The following is an 18,912-nucleotide window of genomic DNA, read 5'->3' as shown; positions in this document are numbered from 1 at the left end:
TCACTGGCATGTATCAAGATACGTGTTCAGTGTCATCTCACAGAGTCTCATTTTTGCTGCTGAACTTCTGGAAGAGTGTTTGAACTGTGTAGCTTCAGAGCAACATTCGCATTGCAGTGAAGTTTCTCCAGAAGTTTTTTTTTGTATAACACAAGCATTTAATCTTTCCAGGAAGATCAATGTAGGCACAGCTGACAGTACGTGGATCTGGTTGGTTAGGAGGGCTGTAATTCAGAGAGAGGCTCGCTTTCAGCACCTGCTTGTGGAACAGAGCCTGTGCGCTCTGCGGGTCAGCGCCAGGCTGTTGGCAGCAGAGATCCTGGACGGTCGCACCGCGTGATCTGAATCACCGGGGGAAACGGTGGCAAACCACCCACACCCAGAGAGAAAATCCGCTGGCCTACGAAACTCTCACATAAAATGGAAGAAAAGGTAGAATGGAAAAAAGCCCACTATGCTTTTAAATCGCGGTGGGACAGTACTGACGGCCATATGTGCCGCCACAGCATGTCTTTCTTCCTTCATAAAACCATCAGAGCTGACTTCTTTTCGAGTTACCTCTTTCTCTTGGAGCAATTGCCTTTGGGTGAGTTTGCGTGACCGTTGTTATCCGGTTACCTGTGCGGAACTAGGAGAGTTTGCGTGAGTGAAAAATATCCTAGTAACGAAAAGCTACCGCTGAATTGTAATATTAAACGCAACATTGGTTAAACTGACGCTGAACGTATTTCGGATCCCTGGAATGCATTGGCTAGGTTTTTGATTGAAATACCGCCCGATCGCAAATTTACCAGAACAATTTAGAAAATAAAACTTTCATCTTTATAACGCCTTTGACGAGCACCGAACGTCTCATAGCGTTTTACAGCCAATGAAGTTGTAAATAGTAAATAAAGTGGCCATAATCCCAGATGACCATAAACGGCTTTCCCCTTTGACAGGGCGAGCTGACTTGGTGGTGATTTAACCCGACGATCACCACACCTCAGGGGAGGGGCCAGGTTGAGAAGGTGGGGCCTTCATGAATAGGAGAATTAAACCCAAGCTGTTGGCTTCATTCTGTATCATTAATGAAGTTGTAATTCAGCATACTTGGCAGCCAAGTTTGTGCACAGCAAGTTCCCATAAACAGCAATGTGATAATGACCAGCCAAAGTGTTTTGTGACTTTGAGGGATAAACATTGGCCAATATCCGGAATCAAATTCACCCACCAAATAATATTGAATGCATTATTCAGATAAGACTGGGACTAAAGTTTAAATGACTGAGGATCTCGCCATTTTGAGAGAAATGGTCACTGACTTATAGATGTTGTTTGAAAAAGGCTTTCTATAATGCTCATGATATGATTAGTTATAGCAAAATCTCCTTAGGAGTTTATCTGAAGCAAATGACTGGCAGTATTAGAACTGTTTACTTTTTCTTCCAATAAAAAGAACAGCATTGAGCAAAAATCCTTTAACAGACCACATCTCCATGAAAAAGCAAGGGGACAAGGGACAAAACTGATACCAGTATAGATTTTTTGTCAAGTGACTGCATGCTAACACAATTGGTACTTACCACTATTAATTATTCAGTCACATCGGAGGAAACAAATGAAGACTAGTCTGTCAAAGGGTTAGATAAAGAAAAAGACACTTGCATTTATATAACACATTTCACTGGCTGTAGCACAGTGGTATTGTCACTGGACTAGTAACCCAGAGACAAAGGGTAATATTCCAGGGACCCGGGTTAAAATCCCACCAAGGCAGATGGTGAAATTTGGATTCAATAAACAAAATCTAGAATTTTAAAAAGTTTAAGGATGACCATGTAGTCATTGTCGATTGTCGTAAAAACCCACCTTGTTCACTAATGTCTTTCAGTGAAGGAAATCTCTCCTCCTTACCTGGTCTGACCTACATGTGACTCCAGACCCACAACAATGTGGTTGACAATGTGGCCTCAGTCCAAGGGCAATTAGGGATGGGCAATAAATGCTGGTCCAGCCATTGTTGGCCACATCCTGTCAATGAATTGTAAAAAACAACTGCTGGACATCTCAATTTACCGCCTATAAAGCACTTCTTAAGTGTAGTCACAGTTGTTATGTAGGAAATGAGGCATGTGATTTGCACAAACCAAACAGCCATGTGATAATGGTCAAATAATCTGTTTTTAATAACGTTTATTCAGAAATAAATATTGACAATGAAACCAGAGCTAAATCCCCTTCCCTTCTTCAAAACTGTACCATAGGATCTTTTACATCCACTCAAACAAGTAAATGGGGCTTTGGTTTAATATCTCATCTGAAGGACAGCACCTCTAACAATGCAGCACCATTTCAGTGATGCATTGGAGTGTCAGCCTTGATTTTTTGTGTTTAAGCCCTAAAGCGGAACTTGAACCTGGAACCTTGTAACTCAGCAGTGAGTGTGCTACCAACTGAGCCATGGCTGAAGCAAGCACAGGATAAAACGTGCGACAGCATCGTCTGAATCGCCAATGGATACTTACTGCCTTATAATATTTTTTTATGAATAGTGCTTTTGCCAGTTTGACCAAATTAGGCAGCAAGATTGAACACTACCAACAGTACACACCTGAGACTGCAGAAAGTGACGCAAACCACTGAGCCATAAGAATGTACTGTAGTCTTGTGATACCATGTGAACTGTACTGTTAGATTGTTTCCCTCCATTGTGAATTACATAAGATTAACATACCTTCTATACATATTATAGTTAACTCCCATTAAGAATTGTGTAGTTTTACAGCCTTTTGTGAATACCAATGCTGTTTAAAATGTTTGACACATGGCATTTACTAGACTATCGTTGTAATAGTGGAGATTATTTTAAAAAATTATCCAAATCCCATTACACATGACACAGAAACAAATTCAGGATGCAATTTAAAGAAAATTACATAATTGCTAGATTCAATTGCACCGTGCATTAACATATCAATTAACACTGTACGTAAATCAGGATCTACTGTCGAACATTAATTTTAAAACACTGAGCAAATTGGATGTTTGGCACTTAAAATGTTGATATATATATTGCGTATTTTGCTTGGTGGCAGCCTCACAGAACACTGAATACACTTGTTTCAGTCATTATCTGAACTAGCTATTCATATACAGCATATGTGATTTGAAATGTACAGGGGAGCCTATCTGGCAGTCTCTGAAAACATTGATAGCAATCTCTGCTGAATTATAACTTTTTCCAATAGCTTCCAATGTTTGTTCACAAAGATAACTTTTTAGCAAACTGAAATGAGGGACCAATGATTAATTACTCACCAAGTTTGAAAATAGTGGGAAAATAATTAAATACAACAAGAAATAGCAGCAGCTTCAGAGTCTGTGGATTTTAGGAAGAAGGGAAAACAGAGAAAAATAATGATTTGCAAAGTTCTGAGAAAGGAAGAGTTAGAGTAAGAGACGGAGGGATAAATCTTGATTTTAGCACATTGTCTGTAGAGCAAAGGAAGGCGATAAGGGCTTGTCAGTTAGCTTGCTTGGAACAAGTGAAGCAATAACCACATTTCATAAATATGTCATGTTCCAGTATATTATGGACTTTAAGTCATTATTTTATATTTTTAAAACTAATCAAACAGCTGCAAAAGATAGTTGCCCAAGGGACACTGGACTGCCTTTGTGGATTTAAGCCACTCTATCTCAAGTGGAAACAAACGGAACCTTCCAGACTGCTGTTGTATCAATGCTCTTTCCTGAAACTAATTCTAAGAACTATTATCAATTGAATGGGTCATTCAAACAAAAATTCACTGGCAGTCTCAAATTCGCAAGGTGTCAAACGCCAACACAGGATGTGTAATTGACACACCACCCTTTGTTTGGAGAAGGCACTTTGAATTTGTGGAACGCACATTATGACTAAGCCATTTTGTTTGTCTCCTGAAATCAGCAAGAAGCTGCTTGCAGAGAGAGAGAATTCCACCAAAAGCCATTGAAATAGGCGCAAATCATACAAGTATCTTGAAAAGAGGAGGACGTCCCCTACCTGTTCCAACTTCAGATTGATCTGAGAACCAATCTCCTTGGCAGCACGGTTTTGTGAAGGGGAGGTCGTGTCTCACTAACTTGATAGAGTTTTTCGAGGAGGTCACTAAGATGATTGATGCAGGTAGGGCAGTAGATGTTGTCTATATGGACTTCAGTAAGGCCTTTGACAAGGTCCCTCATGGTAGACTAGTACAAAAGGTGAAGTCACACGGGATCAGGGGTGAGCTGGCAAGGTGGATACAGAACTGGCTAGGCCATAGAAGGCAGAGAGTAGCAATGGAGGGATGCTTTTCTAATTGGAGGGCTGTGACCAGTGGTGTTCCACAGGGATCAGTGCTGGGACCTTTGCTCTTTGTAGTATATATAAATGATTTGGAGGAAAATGTAACTGGTCTGATTAGTAAGTTTGCAGACGACACAAAGGTTGGTGGAATTGCGGATAGCGATGAGGACTGTCAGAGGATACAGCAGGATTTAGATTGTCTGGAGACTTGGGCGGAGAGATGGCAGATGGAGTTTAATCCGGACAAATGTGAGGTAATGCATTTTGGAAGGTCTAATGCAGGTAGGAAATATACAGTGAATGGTAGAACCCTCAAGAGTATTGAAAGTCAAAGAGATCTAGGAGTACAGGTCCACAGGTCATTGAAAGGGGCAACACAGGTGGAGAAGGTAGTCAAGAAGGCATACGGCATGCTTGCCTTCATTGGCCGGGGCATTGAGTATAAGAATTGGCAAGTCATGTTGCAGCTGTATAGAACCTTAGTTAGGCCACACTTGGAGTATAGTGTTCAATTCTGGTCGCCACACTACCAGAAGGATGTGGAGGCTTTAGAGAGGGTGCAGAAGAGATTTACCAGAATGTTGCCTGGTATGGAGGGCATTAGCTATGAGGAGTGATTGAATAAACTCGGTTTGTTCTCACTGGAACGAAGGAGGTTGAGGGGAGACCTGATAGAGGTATACAAAATTATGAGGGGCATAGACAGAGTGGATAGTCAGAGGCTTTTCCCCAGGGTAGAGGGGTCAATTACTAGGGGGCATAGGTTTAAGGTGAGAGGGGCAAGGTTTAGAGTAGATGTACGAGGCAAGTATTTTATGCAGAGGGTAGTGGGTGCCTGGAACTCGCTACCGGAGGAGGTAGTGGAAGCAGGGACGATAGGGACATTTAAGGGGCATCTTGACAAATATATGAATAGGATGGGAATAGAAGGATACGGACCCAGGAAGTGTAGAAGATTGTAGTTTAGTCGGGCAGCATGGTCGGCACGGGCTTGGAGGGCCGAAGGGCCTGTTCCTGTGCTGTACATTTCTTTGTTCTTTGTTCTTTTGAAATTCAACCACAAACGTTCTCACAATTTACGGATAATCCTTCATTTGATTAGACCTACACTTCAACTATAAAGGTTTGCCATGAAGGAACGTAGATAATTATAAGCTGTTTCAGTATATTACCTAGGATACGTGTGTGATAAATACTGTTCTTTATTTTTAAACTCACAAAAACTTGCTGCTGAATTATTTAATTGGGGCACACTCCAAGGGTATGAAAACATATACCTCTTAAATACAGGCTTACTGATCACGGACAGTATAAAGAAACACAAATGTTGTCTGTGACAAATAAAATAGAAACTGATAAGAAAGGGTATAACAGAGATCAGAGAGTAGAGATTAAAGGATTATCCATCACATAACAAGCTTTTTATTAGAACTGTAATAACAGGGTTTGTAGAACCATTACTTATCTCATCTAAAAACAAATGACAGAACTTAACTTTTTGAAATATTGATTAACGGACTTTATCTAGGGAGAGCACTGAGTTCTAGATAATCCTGCCCCAATATCCTACAATCAGGAAGATTACCAGAGCTCTGATCTAATACATTGTGTGTTTTGTACTGTTAAACTCCAGCTGCTTGGCTGCATACACTTGGGTGTCCCTGAATGTTTGCATCTGTCAATCACGAGACTGATGAGAAAAGAAGCTGAGGTTTTGAAAAAAGGCAATCACCCAAGACTCGGAATGTGATATATGATTAAAAATGTAATTCCATGAGTCATCAAAGTGATGTGAAGTAATGCACTAATTTAAATTCTGTTATCCATTCATGAATGTTTTACTTCCTGCATAGTCTAATTTGTTGCTTGCAACAACTAATACAACTTTGTCACCAGGAAATATATATTAGCAATTTCAGCCCAAAAGGAGACCATTGAGCTGATCACATCTACGCGGCTGCTAGCTTCACGAACCAGCTATTTACTCTACTCCCATTTTCTTTATCCTTTCTCATACCCTTACATGTTTTTTCCTCTTCAAGAGTTTACCTAAATCTCTCAATGCAGTGATTGAGCCAGGTTTGATAGCTACTTCTGGCCATACATGGTAGAACTGAGTAATTCTTTGGTGAATTTATTTCCCCCAACATCTCCCTTTATGCTTCTCGAGCCAATCCTTCATTTACAGCCCCTGTTGGTGATTCATTGATTAGTATAAATAATCTTTATTTGTCTTCTCAAACCATTAAACCTTTTCAAAACTTTGAAGACTTCTATTATTTTGTCCAAGTCCAGAGGACAACAGCATGAGATACTCGACAGAAAGTGATAGCCACGAACAGTGCTGAGTATATTACTTGTACAATCTGGGAACAGATGTGGAAAGATTATAAGAATGCTGCTAAAGTAAATCTACTGAATTATAACATTTAACAGGTAGATGAACAAAAAATATATGCCACAAATTGTGCCAATATCTCCCACTTTACTACAGACCGACGCTGAGCCTTTGCATAATCTAATCATGTTTTTATTGCATTTGCTCATACTCCAATAATGTACACATTCCAGCTCCAACTTACAATTCAAAACCATGTTACAGCCACATCTGCTAAGATTTTCACACATCAAATCATTGCAACCTTTAGACTGGAAAATTGCGCATGCTACTCCACCTTTTACAAAAGGCGAGAGAGGAAAACTAAGGAATTCTAGGTCAATTCGTTTTACATCTGTTGTCAGGATATTATTAGAGTCTCCACTTAAGGATAGGATGACTGAACACTTTGACATTTTTCAGCTGATCAGAGAAAGCCGGCATAGGTTTGTACAGGGAACTCTGTCTGTTGAACCTGGTTTAATTTTTTGAAGAGGTGACTAAAATAGTGGACAAGAAAATGGCTATTTATATGGATTTCCTGAAGGCATTTGATAAAGCTTCCCACTAGAGGCTTTTAGCTAAAGTCCATGATCATGGAATTAAGGAAAATTATTGACCTGGTTACAAAATTGACTGAGTTGAGGGAGACAGAGAATAGGCTTTAATTGGCAACATATGGTTAGTGGTGTCCCATGAGAATTTGTATTGGGACTTTGACTATTTACTGTATTTATTGACAACTTAGATAATGAGATAGGAAGTCACATATCCAAATTTGCCAATGACACAAAGATAGATGGTATTATAAGCAGTGTAGATGGAAGCAAAAATGACAGAAATATTGATAGATTATGTAAAAGGACAAATGTTGGTGTACTTTCTAAAGGGTGAAAAGTTAGAAACAAAGATCAAAAGAGATTTGAGGATCCAGGTGCACAGATCTTTTAAATGTCACAAACAAGTACAAAAAATAATGAAGGCTAATGGGAATGCTAGCTGTTGGCTGGAGCTCCCCCCACCCCAATGGGATCTTATGGTGCCACTGAAGCCAATGGACATTTGAATAGCTCAGTCCATCCATCGTGAGTGAACCTGCCGCACGACTTATATTCGGAGTGTAAGGCTCCTTCCTGTTTATTCCCTTATTTCTCCTTTCTTTTATTATGCTGGTATCATTTTTGATTCATGTATGATTAATGGACATGTATCCTTTAAGTCAAGCAGCAAAGAGGTGTGAGGAATTCAGAAATTACAGGAGAAAACACTCTGCTAGTCTCTGCTAGTTTGAACAGGAGCTTCAGACTTTTTGCAGCAGAGAGAGAGATGGGATGGGACTCAGATTGACTGATTGGTCAGTGGCCAATGAGTTGGCCAAAAGGCCGTACGCTGCTTGTTAACAGGTGGTGATTGGATCTCATCCCAGTGGAATGATTTTCAAAGTTCCAAGGAGCTCAATTCGACTCCTAGAAACACAGGGACAAGGGCCTATTCACTCTCCTCTGTGTCTCCCCAGAATGGCTGTGAGTGCTGTATTTCTGAAGCTGCAGAAAAATGGAATAAATGAATCTACAGGAAAACCATAACAGGCTGCAAACAAAGACCAGGACTTGCTTTCACTCTCCAGAAAGACCGAGTGCTGTATTCCTGAAAGTACAGAGACCTGAAGGAATCTACAGTAAAACCTTGAAAGGAAAGCTAGATTTGAAGATGAGTAAGGTGCTAAATTCCACCATCTGAAACAAATACTCTTTTCCCTTTTACTTATGATTTCTACCCCTTTCCTCCCCTCTGTGTCTGTTTGTTTGTCTTGTGTGTGTGTGTGTGTGTATATAGAGGGGGGGGGGGGAGTTAAAGTGGGGAATTAGGAATTAGATAATAGTTAACCAGTTATAACTGCTGCATATTTCATTATAGTTCTTGTTATTAATAGAAAGTAATTGTGTTTATATTTACAAATCTGGTGATTGTAATTATTGGGCCGCCAAGGGCCAAATACTTTGGGTATTTTTCCAAGAATTATTGGTTTATTCACTTGTGTTGTGACTCCGGGTCAAGTGGGGCTGAAATTGACCATGCACTAGCCCAGGGTGTCTTAATAGGAGGACTAGAATACGCTAGGAGGGAGAAGTCAAGCTTCAAGTTATATAAAGGACTGGTAAGACCACACAATTTATACAAGCAATTTGAACTCAATAATCAGAAGTACAATTTCAAAATTTGCTGACAACACCAATTTGGGGGCTATAGTTAATATTGAGGTGGACGTCAAAACAAAAATACTTAAACCATATACTATGGTTCATTTCTAGATGCATGGAATTGAAAAGCAGAGAAGCCAAACATATGTTGAGCCTTTATTAGACAATGTTTTGAGTACTGTGCATAGTTCTAGTCTCCATATTATAAAAACAATATAGGCCAGGTGTAATGATCTCCAATTGGCATTATTGGAGTATGAGCTCCTTCAATGATAGCTCATTGAGGGGGCCCATATAAGCACCTGTGTAGGCTTTGTGACGCACTCTTAAGTTGACTGGAATGCTAGCAGCACTGTTTGGAGCTGCTCTTGTATATAGTTATTGCAAATAAATACTGATGTAGTGACGGAACCCCTGCCTCCTGTGAATTATTACAGTGGCGACGAGGTAAACAAAGAACCTTGCGGAGACCAGCTGCTGCACTCGGAGGGTAAGCCTTGCTCTTTCAAAAATGCCGCTTTTTGGGAAGTTAGATGCATTCGACCTGACTATTGAGGACTGGTCCCAGTATGTGGAGAGAATGTGTTCTTCCAGGCCAATGAGATAATGGAGGACGGAAGGAAATGGGTTATACTGCTGTCGGCATGCGGACCCTCCGCCTTCACCATTATACATAGTCTAACTTATCCCGATACGCCGGACACGATACCTTTCCAAGAATTAACGAAATTGGTGGAAGAGCACTATGACCCAAAACCACCCCTCATTTTGCGTAGGTACAGATTCTACACAACGAAGCGGGAAGACAGAGAATCAGTCATGAATTTCTTGACCCGCCTGGGAAGGCTGGCGGAAAAATGTGAGTTTGGCCCGACGCTAAATGAAATGCTTCGGGACCGGTTAGTGTGTGGCATAAATGACCTCACGATACAGAAGCGCCTGTTGGCGGAAATGCAGCTAGACTGCAGGCGGGCATTACAGCTCGCACTGTCCCTAGAAAAGGCAGCAAGTGGGGCGCAGGAACTATAGGGCACGCCAATGGAGGTAGATACCTGGGTGAGGGACTACCACAACGGGTCCAGATACCAGATAGCCGCCCTCAGGAAAAGCCTGAGGAATAGAGGGCCAAAGGAAAACCCCAGAAGTGCCCCCAAGTCTGCTAGGACTAACTGGAGACAGAGGGAACTACCGGCTGAGGCTCCCCCAACAGAGAAGGACTGTTTCTGGCACCAGACAGAGTGGAGTAACAGCGACAGAAACCCTAGAAGGAGGTGGCAAAAGAGGAATAGCAGGTGGGGACGCAGGGAAGTACACAACCTAGACGCCCCATCCTCCTCCGAAGGGGAACAGTTATATAATATTGTGACAAAGAAATCAGAACCTATTAAGATTACCCCACGGGTGAACGGTCGGCCGACAATAATGGAAATAGACACGGGTGCGGCCGTATCAGTAATGGGAGTGGCAGCATTTTTAAAAATCAAAGATGGACTCCAGCCACTAACCCTAACAAAAACATCAACGAAACTTAAAACCTAAACGGGGGAACTCCTGGAAGTTCTAGGCACGACTCATGTACCCGTGGAATATGACAAACAATTGCTCAGATTATCATTGACGATAGTAGAGGGCTCCGGACCGAACTTAATAGGACGGAACTGGCTGAAAGACCTAAACTTAGATTGGATGAAAATTTTCCAGAGTGGAAGCGGGCAGTTGAGTGGAGTACTCCAAAAATACCCGGAGGTCTTCCAAGAATGTTTGGGGGAAATTATAGGCGCCAAAGCAACTTTGCACGTGGACCCAGAAGCCCTTCCGAAATTTTATAAGGCCAGGCCAGTACCTTTTGCATTAAGGAAGAAAGTAGATGTCGAAATAGAAAGGTTACGGCGCGACGGCATTATCAGACCAGTACAGTTCTCGGAATGGGCAGCACCGGTGGTACCAATTTTGAAGCCAGACGGCTCGGTACGTCTCTGTGGAGATTTCAAATAGACGGTAAACAAATACGCACTGCTGGACAAATACCCGATCCCGAAAATAGACGACCTATATGCCAAATTGGCAGGTGGGCTTTTGTTCACGAAACTGGACATGAGCCACGCCTACCTGCAGTTAAAACTGGACAAGGACTCCCAGAAGTTCACTATGATCAACACCCTGAAGGGACTTTTTCGTTATACTAGGCTACCCTTTGGAGTGTCATCAGCCTGCGTTATATTCCAGCGTACGATGGAAAATATTCTGCAGAGACTACCGCAGGTGGCGATTTATTTGGACGATGTCTTAATCACGGGTAGGACAAACAGGGAACACTTCAGGAACCTGGAGGAAGTGCTCAGGCGTTTCGCAAAGGCAGGCATACGGCTGAAAAGAGGAAAATGTGTTTTTCTGGCCCCACAGGTGACGTACCTGGGATATAAAGTAGACGAGTCGGGCTTACACCCATTGGAAGACAGAGTAAGGGCAATAAAAGAAGCCGCAGCTCCCACCACGGTCCAGGAGCTACGATCATTTCTAGGGTTGGTCACATATTATGGCAAATTTATTGAAAATAGGGAGTCCATCCTCGAACCCCTCCACCAGCTACGAAAAAAGGGACAAGAATGGAAATGGTCCGCCCGCCAAAACCGAGCATTTAGGGACATTAAGGAACAGCTGTCATCCGAAAATGTCCTAGAGCATTCTGACCCAAGGAAGGAGTTGGTGGTTACGTGTGACACATCACCTTACGGGGTAGGAGCCGTCTTAGCCCATAGAGGAAGGAATGGGGAAGAACGGCCAATAGCCTATGCTTCGAGGACCTTGGTGATGGCTGAGAGAAAGTACGCCCAAATCGAGAAGGAAGGACTGGCGGTGATATTTGCAGTAAAATAATTTCACCAGTATCTGTACGGGCGGAAATTCACCATAGTGACGGATCATAAGCCGTTATTAGGGTTATTAAAAGAAGACAAGTCAATACACCCGGTTGCATCAGCTAGAATCCAACGCTGGGCGTTGCTACTGGCGGCGTATAGATACGTTCTGGAGCACAGACCGGGAACGCGAGTAGCAAATGCAGATGCCTTGAGCAGACTTCCCCTCCCATACACCCCGCCTCTAATACCGAAAGTAGAGGAGAAATGACTCTAAATTTTTTGGACACTCTACCAGTGGACGCACAACATATTCGGTTGTGGACACAAAAAGACCCAGTTTTAGCCAAGATGAAGCATTTACTGCTAACAGCGGAACTGGAGAGACCAGTGGAGCCCCAGATGCACCCATACTGGAGCAGAAGGGACCAAATAACCGTAGAAGACGGTATCCTATTATGGGAAGCCCGGGTAATAGTCCCAGCTCAGGGCCGTCGGGCAATCTTAACCGAGTTACATCACGGACAACCAGGGGTGCCTAAAATGAAGATGCTAGCTCGAAGTTACGTTTGGTGGCCAGGATTGGACACAGACATAGCAGCCTTGGTACGTCGGTGCCAGGAGTGCCAACAGAGGCAAAGAGTGCCACCAGCTGCGCCATTGCACCCGTGGGAATGGCCAGGCAGACCGTGGACCCGCCTGCATATTGGCCACGCCAGCCCTTTCATGGGCTCAATGTTTTTGGTGATAGTGGACGCCCACTCCAAATGGTTGGACGTCCACCGGGTAAACGCGGCAAGCACAGCATCGACAATTGAAAAGCTCAGGGCCTCGTTTGCAACACATGGACTTTCGGAGGTATTGGTGTCGGACAACGGAACGGCATTCACAAGTGGGGAATTTGGAAAATTCCTAAAGAGAAACGGAGTCCGCCACATCAAAACGGCCCCTTACCATCCAGCGTCCAATGGCCTGGCAGAGAGAGCGGTCCAGACACTAAACGCGGGACTCAAGAAGCAGCCGGCAGCATCAATGGACAAAGCTTTCCCGCTGGCTGTTTGATTACAGGACAACACCGCATTCCACAACGGGCATACCGCCAGCTGAACTCTTAATAGGAAGGCGGCTGCGAACGAGGCGGAGCCTCCTTTTCCCAAATTTAATGGGGAAAGTGGAGAAACAACAGGAGGTCCAAAGCAGGGGGCATGATAATAGTCGGCAGCAGAGACATTTCCAGGTGGGGGCACCGGTTTGGGTCAAGAATTATGGGAATGGACCAACGTGGGTCAAAGGCGCGGTAGAGTCCCAAACACGGCCCATATCATATGAAGTTTCGATAGGAGGTAAGGTGCTGAAGAAACGCCTAGACCAAATAAGGGCAGTCGGAACCACACCTGGAGGCAGGCGAAGCAGGACCGCCTCAAGCTGGGATAGCCCAGACGGGAAAGATACCCACACCCCAGCCCCAAGCAATTTCTCCAGATCCAGTCGTCAGAGTCGGAGATGGACACGTTCGACGAGGCTGCCGCGACACCAAGGAAAAGACGGGCACCTATAAGGTACACCCCACCCACGTTGGAGAACGACCCGGTGGATGACACAGAGGTGACAGACCCGGACAGGAGGAGCAGGAAGAAGCTCAGAGGAATGCCAGCTTGCACGAATTCCTCGGACCTTGCGGGGGAGGGGTGTAATGACCTCCAATTGGCATTATTAGTTGGCCAATTGGAGTATGAGCTCCCTCAATGATAGCTCATTGAGGGGGCCCATATAAGCACCTGTGTAGGCTTTGTGAGGCAGTCTTAAGTTGACTGGAATGCTAGCAGCACTGTTTGGAGCTGCTCTTGTATATAGTTATTGCAAATAAATACTGGTGTAGTGACGGAACCCCTGCCTCCTGTGGATTATTACACCAGGATTTTCTGGCCCTTCTATGATTGGGACCACCACTGACTTTTGGTAGGACCGGAAAATCCTGCCCATCGTGCCAGGTATATCCTAACACTGGAGAAGGTACAAAAAAGGTATAATTCCAATTGGGAATCAGGAGAAACAACTTTACCCAAAGAATGGCAAGAATGTGGACCCTCTACCACAAGGAGTACTTGAGGTGAATAGCATTCAAAGGGAAGCTAAGTAAGCACATGAGACAGAAAAGAATATGCTGATGGAGTTAGAGGAAGAAGTGTGGGAGGAAACTAATGTGGAGCATAAACACTGCCATTGACCAGCTGTTTTTCCTCTGTAGGCTCCATGTAACTTTATATAAAGCGAATGACAGAGGGACATAAACCTGGTGATCCTCGTAATTCCTTTAGCAGACCTCTTATTTCCTGTAGATACGAGTTTGAAAACCTGGGGGAAGCAAAGTGGGCTGTTCCAATGTCTGTAGAAATATCCAAAGGACACAAAGCCCATTAAATGTGACCAGGGATTTTCAGCTTCCTTCATAGAATTTCTACAATAAATGAGAATATTTGTGAAAGAGTTTTAATAGGCCATATTTAGGAAACAGACTGTCAAATGTATACATTCCAATACAGTGACAGAATTTGGGTCCCCAGCCATTATTATAAGAGTAATGTTTTTGAGGCATTTGAAAAAATGCACTGTCCATACAGAAACTTATACTTCAAAACCCCTTTCTGAAATCCTTCAAATAATAACAATATTGGAGAGGTTACACTGGACTTAACATTTACAATTCATTTGAATAGGCTTAAGGTGTGACAATGTTAACAATTGTGCCTGTTCTTTTTGTCATACCTGCCTTCCATTTTATACACTTTCATTCCCCTGTGTTTTGTCTTTCTGGTCAGGCAATGAACCATTTACTGAACGAGATGGTAGACAGGGACAGTTCCCACAGCCTCTGCAAACCCTGCTTGGAATTAGTTTTTACAAGATGCACAAGAACATCTGGTCTCCATTTAGCATCCCTATCCTGACAACATGTTCAAGAATAGTAACTGGATTGACTTGTGCAGAATTATGGAGGCAATCCACATCCTAACACAGTTTATTGGAGCACTGTTATATTGTGCCGGCATTCAACCAGCTAAAAATGCTTTAGAATCAATACCGAAATCACATGGCCTCTCTCCCTTTGGGACAACGTAGAACCTTTCACTTCCAACTGAAATGACTGAGAAGCGGGACATCACAACACCATGTACGTGTGACAAGCTGAGTTTGTTTGGTTCACTTTGGTCTTTTTTTTTTTTAAACTGTGTGTAGAAACAGCAACATCCTTGGCTAATTCCAGCTGGATGACTTCACATGGCGTTGCAGCATGGATTGATGGTCTGATTCTACTTTGATGGCAGATTCTGCGTGCTCTCACATGGAGAAAAAAACAAAAGCTCTAAAAACTAGCTCAGGAAAACACCGTCCTTACAAAAACAGACATGTGGAGATGGAGGTGCAGGGTGATAAATCACTGCAAAACAACTTGCCTAATGCTAAACTTTGAATGTCTTTTCTCCGTAACTATTAAACAGCAAGCATTCAATCTTGATTCAAACTAAGGGGACAGTAATGCTTTCAATAATTTGAAACTACATCGTACATCTTGTCCAAAAATCCAACTCATTTAACTAATAGCCAACTTCTCAGCCATTTTTGCTGGGAAATAAAGTTCTATTTTATTTGCTGCAAGCCAAAAAGCTTGGTTTAACTGATAAGGTGTGATGAATGGTTTAGCATAATCTTATTCTCTTTTAAATGCATGGTATATATATTATTAGACATAGCAAGTTCAGGATGGTGGACAATTTAGCAAATAGCTCTCATGAAAGTAGCTTGCACTCAGTTTTTGTCTGGCTTCATTTCATTATAAAATGTAATTCTGAATTATTTGGACAAGTTTACAACATTAAAATCGTTTCCATTAATGATGCTGTGATTGAGACAGAAAAATGAACAAGTGAAACAATGAAGAGAGTGAACATATTAACTGATACGGTTGGTAAACAGTTCGATTTCTTTTCATATAAACATAATTTTTTTTTTTTGTCTTTCAGTGAAACTGTTCACTTTGACAAGTGAAGTTATTAATGGTGAAATGCAGTTCTACTCCAGAGCTAAACGTTTCTATGAAGAGGTGCCAGCAACAGAGGAGGGTATGATGGGAGACTTTTTGGAACTCAACGGCATAGATGTGCAGTCTTCCAGTGTGTTTCTCAGGAAGTTTGTTGGAGTAAGTTCAAAGCTACATCTACAGATAGTTAACAGATACTCTGAACAATGAATGCCAAAAGAGAGCATTGTGAAATTAAATCAAAAAATAAATATAGTAGTAATACCTAGGCTAACTCCAAGTTTATGCAAGTGAGGTACGCCAGAGTTGGGGAATAGAGCACAACGTTTTGAAAACTTTTCAAAAGGGTTGAAATCATGCCAGTAAGGTCCCAGTTTCAATCTCAGTCTGGACTGTGTTAGCTTTAGATGAGCCTAAATCAGTATGTCTCCACAATCTGTATGTGTGTGAAAAATGCATCAGATTTAGGTGCTCCAGGGCTGAATAATCTGCCATCGCCATCAGACTCAGTCTCTTTTTAAGCATTCATGGATTGTGGGCATCATTGGTAAAGCCAGCATTTATTGCCCATTCTTACTTGCTCTTGATTACATGGTGGTAAACCTGCATGAACCATTGCAGTCCATTCTCCATTCGCACAGTGCATGCAGGTAGAGAGCTCCAGGTCATCAAACCAGTAACGATGAAGGAACAGTAATATATTTCTGAGTGAGGATGGTGTATTACTTGAAGAGAAACTTGCCAGCTAGCCTTGTCCTTCTAGGTGGTAGAGGTCACAGGTTTATTTGATGCTGTCAAAGGAGCTTTGGCAATGTGCTGCAATTAATCCAGTAGATGGTACACACTGTGGCCACTGTGTGCCAGTACTGGAGGGAGTGAATGCTTAGGACAGTGGATAGGGTGCCAATCAAGCAGATTGCTTAGTTCTGAATGATTTGAGCTTCCTGTTTTGGTTTGAATTTGTTTTATTGTCACGTGTACCGAGGTACAGTGAAAAGTAGTTTTCTGCATTCAGTCCTGACCGATCATTCCATACATGGAAAAAAACATCAGGGGCGAGATTCGCCGATCCCACGCTGGGTCGCAGAATCGCCGGGGGGCGGCGTGAATGCCGCCTCCGCTGGCTGCCGAATTCTCCGGCGCCTGGGATTTGGCGGTGGCGGGAATCGCACTGCACCGGTCGGCGGCTGCTGGCAGCGGCCCCCCCAGCGATTCTCTGGCCCGCGATGGGCCGAGTGGCCGCCCATTTTTTGCCGGTCCCGCCGGCGTAAATTAGAGTAGGTCCTTACCAGCAGGACCTGGCGGAGCGGGCCGCCTCCAGGGTCCTCGGGGCGCAGGAGGGGTGGGGGCGCAGGGGGGGGGGGGTGCAGGGGGATCTGGCCCCAGGAGGTGCCCCCATGGTGGCTTGGCCCCCTATCGGGGCCTACTGATCCGGGGGCACTCTATTCCTCCACGTCGGCTGCTGTGGTCCTCCGCCTTGGCCGACACGGGGAAAATTACCCCTGCGCATGCGCTGGGATGATGTCAGCACATGCTGACGCTCCCGCGCATGCGCCGGCCCACGGAGGACATTCGGCGCCGGTTGGCGTGGCGCCAAGCCCCTTCCCCACCGGCAGTCGCGGCGCAAACCACTCCGGCGCCATCCTAGCCCCTTAAGGTGCGGAGGATTCTGCACTTTTGGGACGCCCCAACGCCGGAGTGATTCACGCCACTCCTCGGCGCCGGGACCCCCCACCCTGCCAGGAAGGGGAGAATCCCGCCCAAGATATATTAATACACAATATAAATGCATAGGCAGAGGCAACGGTGAGCATACGGAGTGCAGTACTACTCCGTAGAGAAGATGAGTGAAGAGATCAGTTTAGACTATAAAAGGGTCATTCAGGAGTCTGGTAACAGCAGGGAAGAAGCTGTTTTTGAATCTGTTAAGTGCGTGATCTCAGACTTTTGTATCTCCTGCCCGATGGAAGAAGTTGGAAGAGAGAATAACCCGGGTGGGAGGGGTCTTTAATTATGCTCCCAAGGCAGCAGGAGGTGTAGACAGAGTCAATTGATGAGGGGCGAGTTTGTGTGACAGACTGGGCTGTGTTCATGATTCTCTGTAATTTCTTAGAATGAACAGTTGCTATACCAAGCTGTGATGCAGCCAGATAGGATGCTTTCTATGGTGCATCTGTAAAATTTGGTAAGAGTCAATGTGGGCATGTCGAATTTCCTGAGATTCTTGAGGAAGTTTGGGCTTTCTTGGTCGTAGTGTCGATGTTGGTGGACTAGGACAGATTGTTGGTGATGTGCACACCTAGGAGTTTGAAGCTGTCAACCATCTCCACTTCGCCACTGTGGTGATATGCCTGTGAGTAATATTGTACATAATTAGCAATACGGGGCTGGATTCTGTGATCATGAGGCTAAGTGTTGATGCCGTCGGAAACGCCGTTGCGTTTCTCGACGCCGTCAACACGGCCTCAGGATCAGCAATTCTGGTCCCCTACAGGGGGCCAGCACAGCACTGGAGTGGTTCACGCTGCTCCAGCTGCTGATCCTGGCGTGAATTGGGCGCCGCGGGATCCGCGCATGCGCAGTGGCACCGGCGGAAACGCGTGCATGCACAGAGGCTTCCTTCAACGTGAAGGACCCGACGCAACACGGCACAGAACTACAGGGGCTGGTGCGGAAGAAAGGAGACCGGCAGCCAGAGAGGCCGGCCCGCCGATTGGTGGGCCCTGATCGCAGGCCAGGCCACATTGGAGGCCTCCCCACCCCCCCCCCCCCCCACCCGGGGTCGGCCCTCCCCCCACCTCACAGACCGCCCCGACCCTTCCACACCGAGTTCCTGGCTGAGAGCAGGTGTGGACGGCGCCGGCAGATCTTGGCATTTTTACGACGGCTGCTCGGCCTATCCCAGGCCGAGAGTAGGCGGGCTGGCCACGTATAGTGGCCCCCGACTGGCGCCGCACCAACCATGATGACGCCAATGCTGGGGCGGCATGGCGCGATTCGAGAGAATCCCGCCCATGACCTCCAACCAGCTGGTGGCATCAGACATTGGTCATGTGACATCCGACACATGCCAGTTGGTAGTAAGGCGCACAACAGGACAGTCGCACATAGAGTAGTTGCAGGAG

General features: G+C 44.5%; 1 protein-coding gene across 1 annotated transcript in view; it reads left to right on the top strand.

The window, feature by feature from the left end:
• The first annotated feature begins 69 nt into the window (after positions 1 to 69).
• ntmt2 (N-terminal Xaa-Pro-Lys N-methyltransferase) overlaps positions 70 to 18,912 on the top strand; it is a 29,324-nt gene continuing 10,481 nt past the window's right edge. Inside the window, exons 1-2 of the mRNA XM_072512875.1 lie at positions 70 to 586; positions 15,771 to 15,946. Of these exons, the coding sequence (XP_072368976.1) occupies positions 421 to 586; positions 15,771 to 15,946 (342 nt within the window). The 5' untranslated portion in view covers positions 70 to 420. The remainder of the gene's footprint in view (positions 587 to 15,770; positions 15,947 to 18,912) is intronic.

Source organism: Scyliorhinus torazame, chromosome 7 (genome assembly GCF_047496885.1).
Source record: "Scyliorhinus torazame isolate Kashiwa2021f chromosome 7, sScyTor2.1, whole genome shotgun sequence".
Lineage (NCBI taxonomy): Eukaryota > Metazoa > Chordata > Chondrichthyes > Carcharhiniformes > Scyliorhinidae > Scyliorhinus > Scyliorhinus torazame.
Note: the sequence above shows the minus strand (reverse complement) of the source record. Positions and strands in the feature narration are given on the sequence as shown.